This window comes from Bombina bombina, unplaced genomic scaffold (assembly GCF_027579735.1).
Source record: "Bombina bombina isolate aBomBom1 unplaced genomic scaffold, aBomBom1.pri scaffold_890, whole genome shotgun sequence".
NCBI lineage: Eukaryota > Metazoa > Chordata > Amphibia > Anura > Bombinatoridae > Bombina > Bombina bombina.
This window is the reverse complement of record NW_026511541.1, coordinates 77,160-92,816: the sequence shown is the minus strand read 5'-3', so window position 1 is coordinate 92,816 and position 15,657 is coordinate 77,160. Positions and strand designations below refer to the sequence as shown.

Here is a 15,657-nt window from a genome sequence, read left to right as displayed (position 1 = left end):
AGACAAAATTGCTTAACATCCCTTTCAAGGGCAAAACACTGTTTGGTCCTGATTTGAAAGAGATTATTTCAGACATCACCGGGGGAAAGGGCCACGCCCTTCCTCAGGATAGGTCTTTTAAGGCTAGAAATAAGCCTAATTTTCGTCCCTTTCGCAGAAACGGACCAGCCTCTACTTCTACATCCTCTAAGCAAGAGGGTAATACTTCTCAACCCAAACCAGCCTGGAGACCGATGCAAGGCTGGAACAAGGGTAAGCAGGCCAAGAAGCCTGCCACTGCTACCAAAACAGCATGAAGGGATGACCCCCGATCCGGGACCGGATCTGGTGGGGGGCAGACTTTCTCTCTTTGCTCAGGCCTGGGCAAGAGATGTTCAGGATCCTTGGGCACTAGAAATAGTTTCTCAAGGTTATCTCCTGGAATTCAAGGAACTACCCCCAAGGGGAAGGTTCCACAGGTCTCAATTATCTTCAAACCAAATAAAAAGACAGGCATTCTTACATTGTGTAGAAGACCTGTTAAAGATGGAAGTAATTCATCCAGTTCCAATAGGAGAACAAGGGATGGGGTTTTACTCCAACCTGTTCATAGTTCCCAAAAAAGAGGGAACATTCAGACCAATTTTAGATCTCAAGATCCTAAACAAATTTCTCAGGGTTCCATCGTTCAAAATGGAAACCATTCGAACGATCCTTCCTACCATCCAGGAAGGTCAATTTATGACCACGGTGGATTTAAAGGATGCGTACCTACATATTCCTATCCACAAGGAACATCATCAGTTCCTAAGGTTCGCTTTTCTGGACAAGCATTACCAGTTTGTGGCACTTCCATTCGGATTAGCCACTGCTCCGAGAATTTTCACAAAGGTACTAGGGTCCCTTCTAGCAGTTCTAAGACCAAGGGGCATTGCAGTAGTACCTTAATTGGACGACATCCTGATTCAAGCGTCGTCTCTGTCAAAAGCAAAGGCTCATACGGACATCGTTCTAGCCTTTCTCAGATCTCACGGATGGAAAGTGAACATAGAAAAAAGTTCTCTGTCCCCGTCAACAAGAGTTCCCTTCTTGGGAACAATAATAGATTCCTTAGAAATGAGGATTTTTCTGACAGAGGTCAGAAAATCAAAACTTCTAAGCTCTTGTCAAGTACTTCATTCTGTTCTTCATCCTTCCATAGCGCAGTGCATGGAAGTAATAGGATTGATGGTTGCAGCAATGGACATAGTTCCTTTTGCACGAATTCATCTAAGACCATTACAACTGTGCATGCTCAGACAGTGGAATGGGGATTATACAGACTTGTCTCCGACGATTCAAGTAGATCAAAGGACCAGAGATTCACTCCGTTGGTGGCTGATCCTGGACAACCTGTCACAGGGAATGAGCTTCCGCAGACCAGAGTGGGTCATTGTCACGACCGACGCCAGTCTGGTGGGCTGGGGCGCGGTCTGGGAACCCCTGAAAGCTCAGGGTCTATGGTCTCGGGAAGAATCTCTTCTCCCGATAAACATTCTGGAACTGAGAGCGATATTCAATGCTCTCAAAGCTTGGCCTCATCTAGCAAAGGCCAAATTCATAAGGTTTCAATCAGACAACATGACGACTGTTGCATATATCAACCATCAGGGGGGAACAAGGAGTTCCCTGGCGATGGAGGAAGTGACCAAGATAATTCAATGGGCGGAGGATCACTCCTGCCACTTGTCTGCAATCCACATCCCAGGAGTGGAAAATTGGGAAGCGGATTTTCTGAGTCGTCAGACCTTCCATCCGGGGGAGTGGGAACTCCATCCGGAAATCTTTGCCCAAATAACTCAATTATGGGGCATTCCAGACATGGATCTGATGGCCTCTCGTCAGAACTTCAAGGTTCCTTGTTACGGCTTCGGTGGTCTTGATAGCTCCTGCGTGGCCACGCAGGACTTGGTATGCAGACCTGGTGAATATGTCATCGGCTCCACCATGGAAGCTACCTTTGAGACAGGACCTTCTTGTTCAAGGTCCATTCGTACATCCAAATCTGGTTTCTCTCCAACTGACTGCTTGGAGATTGAACGCTTGATTTTATCAAAGCGTGGGTTTTCAGATTCTGTAATTGATACTCTGATTCAGGCTAGAAAGCCTGTAACTAGAAAAATTTACCATAAGATATGGAAAAAATATATCTGTTGGTGTGAATCTAAGGGATTCCTATGGAACAAGATAAAAATTCCTAAGATTCTATCCTTTCTACAAGAAGGTTTGGAGAAAGGATTATCTGCAAGTTCTCTGAAGGGACAGATCTCTGCTTTATCTGTTTTACTTCACAAAAGGCTGGCAGCTGTGCCAGACGTTCAAGCGTTTGTTCAGGCTCTGGTTAGAATCAAGCCTGTTTACAGACCTTTGACTCCTCCCTGGAGTCTTAATCTAGTTCTTTCAGTTCTTCAAGGGGTTCCGTTTGAACCCTTACATTCCGTAGATATTAAGTTATTATCTTGGAAAGTCTTGTTTTTGGTTGCTATTTCTTCTGCTAGAAGAGTTTCTGAGTTATCTGCCCTGCAGTGTTCTCCGCCCTATCTGGTGTTCCATGCAGATAAGGTGGTTTTGCGTACTAAGCCTGGTTTTCTTCCGAAAGTGGTTTCCAACAAAAATATTAACCAGGAGATAGTTGTACCTTCTTTGTGTCCGAATCCAGTTTCAAAGAAGGAACGTTTGTTACACAATTTGGACGTAGTCCGTGCTCTAAAATTCTATTTAGAGGCCACTAAAGATTTCAGACAAACATCTTCTTTGTTTGTTGTTTATTCTGGTAAAAGGAGAGGTCAAAAAGCAACTTCTACCTCTCTTTCTTTTTGGCTTAAAAGCATTATCCGATTGGCTTATGAGACTGCCGGACGGCAGCCTCCTGAAAGAATCACAGCTCATTCCACTAGGGCTGTGGCTTCCACATGGGCCTTCAAGAACGAGGCTTCTGTTGACCAGATATGTAAGGCAGCGACTTGGTCTTCACTGCACACTTTTGCCAAATTTTACAAATTTGATACTTTTGCTTCTTCAGAGGCTATTTTTGGGAGAAAGGTTTTGCAAGCCGTGGTGCCTTCCATTTAGGTGACCTGATTTGCTCCCTCCCTTCATCAGTGTCCTAAAGCTTTGGTATTGGTTCCCACAAGTAAGGATGACGCCGTGGACCGGACACACCTATGTTGGAGAAAACAGAATTTATGCTTGCCTGATAAATTGCTTTCTCCAACGGTGTGTCCGGTCCACGGCCCGCCCTGGTTTTTTTAATCAGGTCTGATGAATTATTTTCTCTAACTACAGTCACCACGGTATCATATGGTTTCTCCTATGCATATTTCCTCCTGTACGTCGGTCGAATGACTGGGGTAGGCGGAGCCTAGGAGGGATCATGTGACCAGCTTTGCTGGGCTCTTTGCCATTTCCTGTTGGGGAAGAGAATATCCCACAAGTAAGGATGACGCCGTGGACCGGACACACCGTTGGAGAAAGCAATTTATCAGGCAAGCATAAATTCTGTTTTCTTGGAAAGTGTTGTTCCTTTTGGCCATCTCTTCTGCTAGAAGAGTTTGAGTTATCTGCTCTTTCTTGTGAATCTCCTTTTCTGATTTTTCATCAGGATAAGGCGGTGTTGCGGACTTAATTTAAATTTGTATCTAAAGTTGTGAATTCTAACAACATTAGTAGAGAAATTGTGGTTCCTTCATTGTGTCCTAATCCTAAGAATTCTAAGGAAAGATCGTTGCATTCTTTGGATGTAGTTAGAGCTTTGAAATATTATGTTGAAGCTACTAAAGATTTCCGAAAGACTTCTAGTCTATTTGTTATCTTTTCCGGTTCCAGGAAAGGTCAGAAGGCCTCTTCCATTTCTTTGGCATCTTGGTTAAAATCTTTGATTCATCATGCTTATGTCGAGTCGGGTAAAACTCTGCCTCAAAGGATTACAGCTCATTCTACTAGGTCAGTTTCTACTTCCTGGGCGTTTAGGAATAAAGCTTCGGTTGATCAGATTTGCAAAGCAGCAACTTGGTCTTCTTTGCATACTTTTACTAAATTCTACCATTTTGATGTGTTTTCTTCTTCTGAAGCAGTTTTTGGTAGAAAAGCTGTTTCAGTTTGATTCTTCTGCTTATAATTTCAGTTTTTTTCATTATAAGATTAAAACTTTTTGATTTGGGTTGTGGATTATTTTTTCAGCAGAATTGGCTGTCTTTATTTTATCCCTCCCTCTCTAGTGACTCTTGCGTGGAAATTCCACATCTTGGGTATTTATTATCCCATACGTCACTAGCTCATGGACTCTTGCTAATTACATGAAAGAAAACATAATTTATGTAAGAACTTACCTGATAAATTCATTTCTTTCATATTAGCAAGAGTCCATGAGGCCCACCCTTTTTTGTGGTGGTTATGATTTTTTTGTATAAAGCACAATTATTCCAATTCCTTATTTTTTATGCTTTTGCACTTTTTTCTTATCACCCCACTTCTTGGCTATTCATTAAACTGATTTGTGGGTGTGGTGAGGGGTGTATTTATAGGCATTTTGAGGTTTGGGAAACTTTGCCCCTCCTGGTAGGAATGTATATCCCATACGTCACTAGCTCATGGACTCTTGCTAATATGAAAGAAATGAATTTATCAGGTAAGTTCTTACATAAATTATGTTTTTCTTCTAAGTCCTGTCTACATTAGAGGTTCCAGAGGCCAAACTGCCTGATAAACTTTTGATTCCTAAATTAGACAGAGTTTATGAGGACAGGGTAGTGCCTTTAACTTTTCATGTGCCTGTAAAGATGGCAAACATTATTAAGAACAAATGGGACAGAATTGGACCTTCCTTTTACCCTTCGTCTTCCTTTTAATAAATTATTCCTGGGCCCAGACTCTCAATTGGAGTTGTGGGGTTCTGTCCCTAAGGTGGATGGCGCTATCTCCACGTTTGCCAAACGCACTACTATCCCGCTTGTGAATAGCTCGTCGTTCAGAGAGCCGATGGATAAAAAGATGGAAACTCTTCTAAGAAAAATGTTTCAAAATACGGGATATTTGTTTAAACAGTCAGCGGTGGTTGCTGGAGTAGCTACCTACTGGTGTGACTCCTTATCGGATTTAATCAAGGTGGAGGGTGCCCTCACCTTATCCAGGAAAGAATAAGGCCTTGAGAATTGATAATTCTTTTATTTGTGATGCAAACATGCAGATTATTCGCCTAAATGCTAAAGCTTCTGACTTTTCGGTTCAGGCCCGTTGGGCGCTCTGGCTGAAGTCCTGGTCTGCGGATATGACTTCTAAGTCCAGACATCTTTCTCTCCCCTTTAAGGGAAAGATTTTATTATATCCATGGTTACAGAGGGCAAGGGTGCCTTCCTACTGCAAGATAAAAAGATCAAGTCTAAGGGACAAGTTTCTAATTTTCGTTCCTTTCGTTCTGATAAATCCTAACGACAGCAGTCCTCCGCTAAGCCCGAGCAAACCAAGAGTACTTGGAAGCTGGCTCAGTCCTGGAATAAGTCCAAGCAGAGCAAAAAGCCTGCAGAGACTAAATCGTCATGAACGGGTGGCCCCCGATTCGGCTCTGGATCGTGTAGGGGGCAGACTGTCGCTCTTTTCAGACGCTTGGTTCGGGGATGTGCAGGATCCATGGATCCTGGAGGTCATAGCTCAGGAATACAAGATTGGTTTTAAGTCTCATCCACCCTAGGGCAGATTTCTCCTCTCAATCCTGTCTTCTAGACCAGAAAATAGGGAAGCCTTTCTGGGGTACGTGCGGGATCTGTCCTCCTTAGGAGTCATTGTCCCGGTGCCTATCGCAGAAAGAGGTTTGGGATGCTATTCAAAACTTTTCGTGGTCCCAAAGAAGGAGGGAACTTTCCGCCCAATTCTGGACCTAAAGTTCTTAATCAAATTTCTAAATATCCCATCGTTCAAGATGGAGATAAGGTTCATCCTTCACGTTCCAATCCAAAAGGACCACTTCCAGTTCATTGCACTTCCGTTAGCTACTGCCCCAAATTTTTTTACGAAGGTTCTAGGGGCTCTTCTAGCTATTGCCAGAACCCGGGGTATAGCAGTAGCTCCCTACTTGGACGATATTCTGGTACAACTACCATCTTGGCAGAAGACCATTCAGAATCTCTCCTCTCTCTCTTCTTCGATCTCATGGATGGAAGATAAACCTAGAAAAGAGTTCTCTTATACCAAGCACCAGGGTGGAATTCCTGGGTACTATAATAGACTCCATATACATGAGGAAATGTTTTATCAGACCAGAGACGTTGCAAGCTAGCTTCAGCATGTCTTGCCCTCCTGACCTCCTTAAGGCCCTCTGTGGCTCAGTGTATGGAGGTGATTGGTCTCATGATATCCAGCATGGACATCGTTCCCTTTGCCAGGTTCCGTCTCAGACCGTTGCAACTGTGCATGCTGAGGCAGTGGAACGGCGATCATTCGGATGTGTCTCAACAGATTTCTCTGGACAACCGGTCGAGATAATTGCTCTCTTGGTGGCTCTGTCCAGATCATCTGTCCCGAGGGACATTCTTCTTAAGACCATCCTGGGAGATTGTGACTACGGACGCAAGTCTATCAGGATGGGGAGCTGTTTGGGGTGCCAAGAAGGCGCAGGGCCTGTGGACTCAGGAGGAATGCTCCCTCCTGATCAACATTCTGGAACTTCGGACAATCTTCAATGCTCTGAAGGCTTGGCCCCTTCTGGGTTCGTCCCAGTTTATCAGATTCCAATCAGATAATATAACCTTGGTGGCTCAACCATCAGGGTGGAACTAGAAGCTCCCTAGCAATGAGGGTAGTATCTCTGATTCTGGAGTGGGCAGAGCCCACAGCTGTTCGCTGTCAGCCATCCACATTCTGCGTGTGGACAACTGGGAAGCAGATTTTCTCAGCAGACAATCCTTTTAACCTGGGGGAAATGGTCTCTCCATCCCGAAGTGTTTGCGGAGATATGTAACATGTGGGGGACGCCGGAGATAGATCTCATGGCATCTCGTCTCTATACCAAGCTATGTAGATATGAGTCGAGGTCCAGGGATCCTCAGGCAGAGCTAATGAATGCATTAGCAGTGCCTTGGAGGTTCAGTCTAATTTATCTTTTCCCGCCTTTACCACTCCTTCCTCGTGTAGTGGCCCGCATCAAGCAGTGATACTGATTGCTCCATTGTGGCGGCGAAGGATGTGGTTTGTGGATCTGGTGGGGATGTCATCATCTCCTCTATGGAAGTGACCTTGTCGCAAGGGCCTTTTGTTAATCAAAATCTAGATTCTCTGAGGCTGACTGCGTGGAGATTTAACGGTTAGTCCTAACCAAGAGAGGTTTTTCTGAGAGAGTTATTGATACTCTCATTCAAGCTTGTAGACCGGTTACTTGTCGTGCCTATCATAAGGTGTGGAAAACCTACTTCTGGTATGAAGAGCATGGATTTTCTGGCATAAAGTTAAAGGGACACTGAACCCAATTTGTTTCTTTCGTGATTCAGATAGTGCATGACATTTTATATTATATTTTTTTCTTTGTTCTCTTGCTAGCTTTATTTGAACAAGAAGGCATCTAAGCTGGTTTTTTTGCTTCAGAACTCTGGAGAGCACTTTTTTATTGGTGGATTAATTTATCCACCAATCAGCAAGGACAACTCAGGTTTTGGTTGTTCACCAAAAATGGGCCGACATCTAAACTTACATTCTTGCATTTCAAATAAAGATACCAAGAGAATGAAGAAAATTTGATAGGAGTAAATTAAACAGTTGCTTTAAAATTTCATGCTCTATCTGAATCACGACAGAATTTTTTTGGGTTCAGTGTCCCTTTAAGGTTACCAGGATCCTATTGTTTCTCCAGGATGGACTGGAGAAGGTCCTTTCTGCCAGTTCCCTGAGGGGGACAGATTTCGGCCCTGCCTGTTTTACTGCACAAGGGGCTTGCAGAGCTTCCAGATGTACAGTCCTTTGACTAGGATCAGACCTGGGTTTAGATCTAAAGCTCCGTTTGAACCTATGCATGAAGTTGACATTAAATTGTTGTTCTGGAAGGTTCTTTTTCTACTGGCTATTGCTTCTGAGATTGCTGCCTTGCAATGTGAGCCTCCTTATCTAGTGTTCCATTCTGATAAGGCTGTCCTAAATACTAAGTTAAGTTTTCTTTCTAATTTCGTGTCAGACCGCAACATCAATCAAGTGATTGTGGTTCCTTCCTTGTGTCCCAATCCTTCTTCTTCTACGGAACGTTTGCTTCATAATTTGGACGTGGTTTGCGCCTTGAAGTTCTATCTTCAGGATTTTAGACAAAACTTCTTCCTTGTTTGTTGTCTATTCCGGGAAGCTTAAGGGTCAGAAGGTCTCTTCGACTTCCTTATCTTTTTGGTTTACGGCTCATTCTACTAGAGCAGTGGCTTCCTCTTGGGCCTTTAAGAACGAGGCCTCTATGGATCAGATTTGTAAGGTGGCAAAATTTTACAAGTTTGATGTTTTTGCTTCAGCTGAAGCAGCTTTCGGGAGAAAGGTTTTGCAGGCTGTGGTGCCCTCAGATAAGGGTCTGTCTCTCTTTTTGTCCCTCCCGTTATCATTCAGTGTCCTCTAGAGCTTGGGTATAGTTTTCCTAATAGTAAGGAATGATGAAGTGGACTCTCCTTATATTAAGAATGAAAACATAAATTATGCTTACCAGATAATTTTATTTCCTTCTGTATAAGGAGAGTCCAAGGCCCCAACCTGTGTTTTCCGATGGGCGGCCCTCTAAATTATATTCTGGCACCATTTATATCCTGATATTTCTCCTACTGTTCCCTCAGCAGAATGACTGGAGGATGGGAGAAGTGGGAGGGGTATCTAAGCCTTTGGCTGGGGTGTCTTTGCCTCCTCCCATTGGCCAGGTTCAGTATTTCCCAACTAGTAAGGAATGATGCTGTGGACTCTCCTTATAATTATATGATTAAATCATCATATAAGCATACTTTTATGTTTTTTGAGTTTAGTTATGTGTTTAAACCTTTGATAAAGTTGAGTTCAGGGTCTGAAATCCATTGCCCCTTCTGAGCACACAGTTGCTCAGGATTGGGTCTGCAACTTGCTACAAAACCGATCATGGTGCGTAAAGTATGGCTCTATCACTTTTTTGCTAAATTGTTTTAGCTTCATTAATCCCATCTCTTATCAGTCCTTTCTAAGTTATTCATGGTTCTAAATTACTTTTATTGTTGTCAGTATGTTTTAAACCTATTGCCTCCATACACTTGTGTCAAATTTGAGTTCCTCTCAAGGCCAGATTGGCCTCACAGGACACCAGGTGATTTCCCAGTGGGCTGCAGCAGTTGGGGCTGGCCAACTACAATTTAAAGTGGTGGTGCAATGCAGCTGTATTATCTATTTTCTCCTTTGAGCTATATGTATTAAAGTCTTGAAGTATGTCCTTGTAAAGTTTATTTCTTAGACCATGTACCATTGTAGAAGCCCCTTTTTTTTTTCTTTTCTTTTTTTTTATTGGTTTCTATTGTCTGGTCAAGTTGCACACTGTGTGCCTTTTGGATAATTATTTTCACACAATGAGGAAGTCATGGATGAAACTGGGCTACCAGGGTGGCCATATAACAGCAATCTGTCATTTTTTATTACAAACAAATATTTAATTTTGAGGGGAAAAAAATTGGGGGAAGGAATGTCTTATTAATCCCCTTAGAGAAAAAAAAAAAGGGGCACGTGCATTCTATGGTGTCAACGGAAAATAGGGTTGGTCTTCACATTTTTCCAGGGCTGCTTTTTATTACCAGTCCAGCCCTGGTTCCTCTTCTTCTTTTGTTTTTTAATAAAATGTAAATATTAAAGTGTAAAGCATTTGTTTTACATTTCTTTTGAGATTTTTTTTGTTTTGTTTTTTTTATCTTAAAGGGACATTATACACTAGACTTTTTTCTTTGCATAAATGTTTTTTTAGGTGATCCATTTATATAGCCCATCTGGGTGTGTGTTTTTTTTAAAATGTATAGATTTTGCTTATTTTTAAATAACTGTGCTGATTTTCAGACTCCTAACCAAGCCCCAAAGTTTGAGGTATACAGACTTCAGACTGCTTCTGTTTATATAATGGGCCTTTTCATATGAGGGGAGGTACTGCTATCAGCCCTTTTCAGTGGGTGTTCCAGGCTTATCTCAATAACAGTGTTAAATTTGGAGTTTCTAAGTAAGTTATTAAAATGTTTTGCACTTGATTTTTATATCAGTATTTGTGCATATTATTCTTTATAGTAGTGTCTATTACATGCAGTAAAATGAATTATCAAATTCAGTATACTGCTTTTTAACTAGGAGCAGTAACACACACATATATATATATATATATATATATATATATATATATATATATAAAATTATTATTATTATTATTATTATTATTATTATTGTTAAAAAAAAATTTTTTATTTTTTTTCTATTAATCCGATCTTTATTATAAATGTGAAGTCATACAAGACCAAAAGTAATGTGAATCCTGACCCTGCAAAGCTTTATTAAATAGAACTACTTTTTTTATTTTAGCAGTGAACTACAGGTTCCCACACTAGACTGCTAATGGAATTTCATTTATCAGGCAGTTATTATTGTATATACTTCAAAGTAACAAGATGAGAATGATTTTTTATTTTATTTACTAAAGTGCAGAGCAGCTCTAGTAACATTTTACAGACATTCATTGAATGGTTTTTGTTTGTTTTTTCCAGTGTACAAAAACATACTTGCCTGTGGCCGAGGAGATTCGTTCTTCATAAGGACCCATTTTGAATATGAAAAAGAAGCTTTACAGTTCTTAAATTTCACTAGAGGGGAAATTTTTAGAGTTGTAGATACCCTTTATGATGGAAAGCTTGGCAGCTGGCTGGCTGTAAGGATTGCCAACGAGTTGGAAAAGGGCATTATACCAAGTAAAAGCAGGTACTGGCTTGTGAATCACTATTTTATATTTGTGTGTGTGCCAACTCTTATGATTTTTTTTGGGCTAACAAAGTATAAAATAAGTTTACAAACTGAAAAGTCTGAGCAATAAATTAATGTAAACAAACATTAAATAGAGATACATGTGGTGTTTTATATTTAAAATTTTACAGCAGCGTTCTACTTGTTTGGCTACATTTGATTAGGGGAAATTAGAGGCTGTAAGATATAATTCTTATTTGTGTATAAGGAACCAAATCAAATTCCAGCAATAACAGCTTCAGCTGTTCTGTTCTCCACCCTTCATATCTGCTTTGCTGCTAATGTAATTACTGTTGCTGGGTTTGCAGTGATGGAGCCATGCTTGGTACCCCCATCAGATGAGATTAGAGTAGTAAAAGTGATTGTGACGATTCCGTCATTACTGTAAATTCTTCAGTAGTTATTAAAGTAGCAACACGTACTGTCAATAAATAAAAGGGGTATGACATTCAAAATGGGAATATCTAGTTCATGTTTATGTATAAAAAATATTTAATACATTTTTCGCTATTTATTATATCCACATTTTCTGTATTTTAACTGTGAAAACTGTGGCTCACCTAGGGATTGGAGTGAATAAATTCATGTTTGGTCAGTGCAGAACATTTATATTTGTGCCTAATTGGCAATAGCAGTTGAGATAACTGAAACATTACTGATGAAACTTGTCAATGGGTTTGTTTGTTGACTGCAAATAAACTGAAGAATGTAGTCCTTATATATATATTTCTTTTTCAAGATACGATGAGTCCACAGATTTCATCCTTACTTGTGGGATTACACCACCTGGTCAGCAGGAGGAGGCAAAGAGCACCACAGCAGAGCTGTATAAATAGCTCCTCCCTTAACTCCCAACCCAGTCATTCTCTTTGCCTGTGTTAGTTAGATAGGAGATGGCAAATTGAGGTGTTAGTGAAGATTCTTCAATCAAGTGTTTATTATTTTTAAAGTGGTGCCTCTGAGTGCTACTTTGTGCTAGGGTGTAGCCTAGACCAGATCAGTCTCTTCAGTAAAAAGAGAAGCATTTGGTGGCTTTAAAGCAATAGGAACTGGTGGGACATAATTCTCACTGCGCCTCCTATACATGTTGCTGCCCTAAATACAGATAGCCTAAGCACTTTTAACTCAGGCTTATCTTATTCCACAGGGCTGTGGGAGGGAGAGGACCTCTGGAAACCTGATGGATTGCCATGCTGTCGCACAGCTTTTGAGGTAAGTGCTGACTTTTTATTCTGGGTCACTGACATAGATCTCAGAGAAGTGGAGCACTGTACTTAAAGGGACAGTAAACCTTAAAAATAATGTTATATAATTCTGCACATAGTGCAGAATTATATAACATTATTTAAGTGCTATAGTTATAAATGCCTTTTTTTCCCTTTTAATATTTTAAAAATATGGCGCTTTTACAGACCCGCTCTCTGCTGAGCGGGTCTGTTTTTTTACTCAGCGCATCGGGCCAGCTGTATAGTCACAGCCCGGCCCGACCGCGCCATAAGACTAAGTGCAGCTCGCTCCTGCTCTGTCTGACAGCAGGAGCGAGCTTCACTTAATGTTATGGCGCGGTCGGCCCGGGCTGTGACTACACAGCTGGCCCAATGCGCTGAGTAAAAAAAACAGACCCGCTCAGCAGAGAGCGGGTCTGTAAAAGCGCCATATTTTTAAAATATTAAAAGGGAAAAAAGGCATTTATAACACTAGCACTTAAATAATGTTATATAATTCTGCACTATGTGCAGAATTGTATAACATTAATTTTAAGGTTTACTGACCCTTTAATAGTAAGAACTCCTGCATTTTAAACGAGGGACCTTTCCGACAGTATATTCTTAGCAGGGGCTACAGGAATACTGACAGCTGCGACTTTGGTTATTATACTCATTAAACTGTTATGGGTGAGACCGTTTACACGACATTGGGCTGTGATAAAAAGGACAGAAACAGTAGACAAACTTGTCCCAATGTTTTCTGACGGCTCCGTTGGCCTTATAACTTGTTTCTCCAACATAGGTGTGTCCGGTCCACGGCGTCATCCTTACTTGTGGGATATTCTCTTCCCCAACAGGAAATGGCAAAGAGCCCAGCAAAGCTGGTCACATGATCCCTCCTAGGCTCCGCCTACCCCAGTCATTCTCTTTGCCGTTGTACAGGCAACATCTCCACGGAGATGGCTTAGAGTTTTTTAGTGTTTAACTGTAGTTTTTATTATTCAATCAAGAGTTTGTTATTTTAAAATAGTGCTGGTATGTACTATTTACTCTGAAACAGAAAAGAGATGAAGATTTCTGTTTGTATGAGGAAAATGATTTTAGCAACCGTTACTAAAATCCATGGCTGTTCCACACAGGACTGTTGAGAGGAATTAACTTCAGTTGGGGGAACAGTGAGCAGTCTTTTGCTGCTTGAGGTATGACACATTCTAACAAGACGATGTAATGCTGGAAGCTGTCATTTTCCCTATGGGATCCGGTAAGCCATTTTTATTCACACAGTAAATAAGGGCTTCACAAGGGCTTATTAAGACTGTAGACATTTTCTGGGCTAAATCGATCATATTTACACATATTTAGCCTTGAGGAATCATTTAATCTGGGTATTTTTTGTAAAATAATATCGGCAGGCACTGTTTTAGACACTTTATTCTATTGGGGCTTTCCCTAATCATAGTCAGAGCCTCATTTTCGCGCCGGTATGGCGCACTTGTTTTTGAGAACAGCATGACATGCAGCTGCATGTGTGTGGAGCTCTGATACATAGAAAAGTCTTTCTGAAGGCATTATTTGGTATCGTATTCCCCTTTGGGCTTGGTTGGGTCTCAGCAAAGCAGATTCCAGGGACTGTAAAGGGGTTAAATATAAAAACGGCTCCGGTTCCGTTATTTTAAGGGTTAAAGCTTCCAAATTTGGTGTGCAATACTTTTAAGGCTTTAAGACACTGTGGTGAAATTTTGGTGAATTTTGAACAATTCCTTCATACTTTTTCGCAATTGCAGTAATAAAGTGTGTTCAGTTTAAAATTTAAAGTGACAGTAACGGTTTTATTTTAAAACGTTTTTTGTGCTTTGTTATCAAGTTTATGCCTGTTTAACATGTCTGAACTACCAGATAGATTGTGTTCTGACTGTGGGGAAGCCAAGGTTCCTTCTCATTTAAATAGATGTGATTTATGTCATAATAAATTTAGTAAAAATGATGCCCAAGATGATTCCTCAAGTGAGGGGAGTAAGCATGGTACTGCATCATCCCCTCCTTCGTCTACACCAGTTTTGCCCATACAGGAGGCCCCTAGTACATCTAGCGCGCCAATACTCCTTACTATGCAACAATTAACGGCTGTAATGGATAATTCTATCAAAAACATGTTAGCCAATATGCCCACTTATCAGCGAAAGCGCGACTGCTCTGTTTTAGAAAATACTGAAGAGCATGAGGCCGCTGATGATATTGTTTCTGAAGGGCCCCTACACCAGTCTGAGGGGGCCAGGGAGGTTTTGTCTGAGGGAGAAATTTCAGATTCAGGAAAAATTTCTCAACAAGCTGAACCTGATGTGATTACTTTTAAATTTAAGTTGGAACATCTCCGCGCTCTGCTTAAGGAGGTGTTATCCAATTTGGATGATTGTTATTATCTGGTCATTCCAGAAACACTATGTAAAATGGACAAGTTCCTAGAGGCCCCGGGGCCCCCCGAAGCTTTTCCTATACTCAAGCGGGTGGCGTACATTGTTAATAAAGAATGGGACAGGCCCGGTGTACCTTTCGTACCTCCCCCCATATTTAAAAAATTGTTTCCTATAGTCGACCCCAGAAAGGACTTATGGCAGACAGTCCCCAAGGTCGAGGGGGCGGTTTCTACTCTAAACAAGCGCACCACTATACCCATAGAAGATAGTTGTGCTTTCCAAGATCCTATGGATAAAAAATTAGAAGGTTTGCTAAAAAAGATGTTTGTTCAGCAAGGTTACCTTCTACAACCAATTGCATGCATTGTCCCTGTCACTACAGCCGCGTGTTTCTGGTGCGATGAGCTAGAAAAGGCGATTATTAGTAATTCTTCTTCTTATGAGGAGATTATGGACAGAATTCGTGCTCTTAAATTGGCTAATTCTTTCACCCTAGACGCCACCTTGCAATTGGCTAGGTTAGCGGCGAAAAATTCTGGGTTTGCTATTGTGGCGCGCAGAGCGCTTTGGTTAAAATCTTGGTCAGCGGATGCGTCTTCCAAGAACAAATTGTTTGACATTCCTTTCAAGGGGAAAACACTGTTTGGCCCTGACTTGAAAGAGTTTATCTCTGATATCACTGGGGGCAAGGGCCACGCCCTTCCTCAGAATAGGTCTTTCAAGGCCAAAAATAAACCTAATTTTCGTCCCTTTCGCAGAAACGGACCAGCCCCAAGTGCTACGTCCTCTAAGCAGGAGGGTAATACTTCTCAAGCCAATCCAGCCTGGAGACCAAGGCAAGGCTGGAACAAAGGAAAGCAGGCCAAGAAACCTGCCACTGCTCCCAAGACAGCATGAGATGCGGGCCCCCGATCCGGGACCGGATTTGGTGGGGGGCAGACTCTCTCTCTTCACTCAGGCTTGGGCAAGAGATGTTCTGGATCCTTGGGCGCTAGAAATAGTCTTCCAAGGTTATCTTCTGGAAGTGATTCATCCTGTTCCATTAAAAGAACGAGGGA

At 41.5% G+C, this 15,657-nt stretch overlaps 1 protein-coding gene across 1 annotated transcript in view; it reads left to right on the top strand.

Moving 5' to 3' along the window:
• Nucleotides 1-15,657, top strand: part of LOC128643791 (tight junction protein ZO-2) — a gene marked incomplete at its 5' end in the record, with an annotated part of 102,545 nt that overhangs the window by 47,872 nt on the left and 39,016 nt on the right. The window contains one exon of the mRNA XM_053696604.1: nt 10,725-10,935. Coding sequence (XP_053552579.1) covers nt 10,725-10,935 — 211 coding nt within the window. The remainder of the gene's footprint in view (nt 1-10,724; nt 10,936-15,657) is intronic.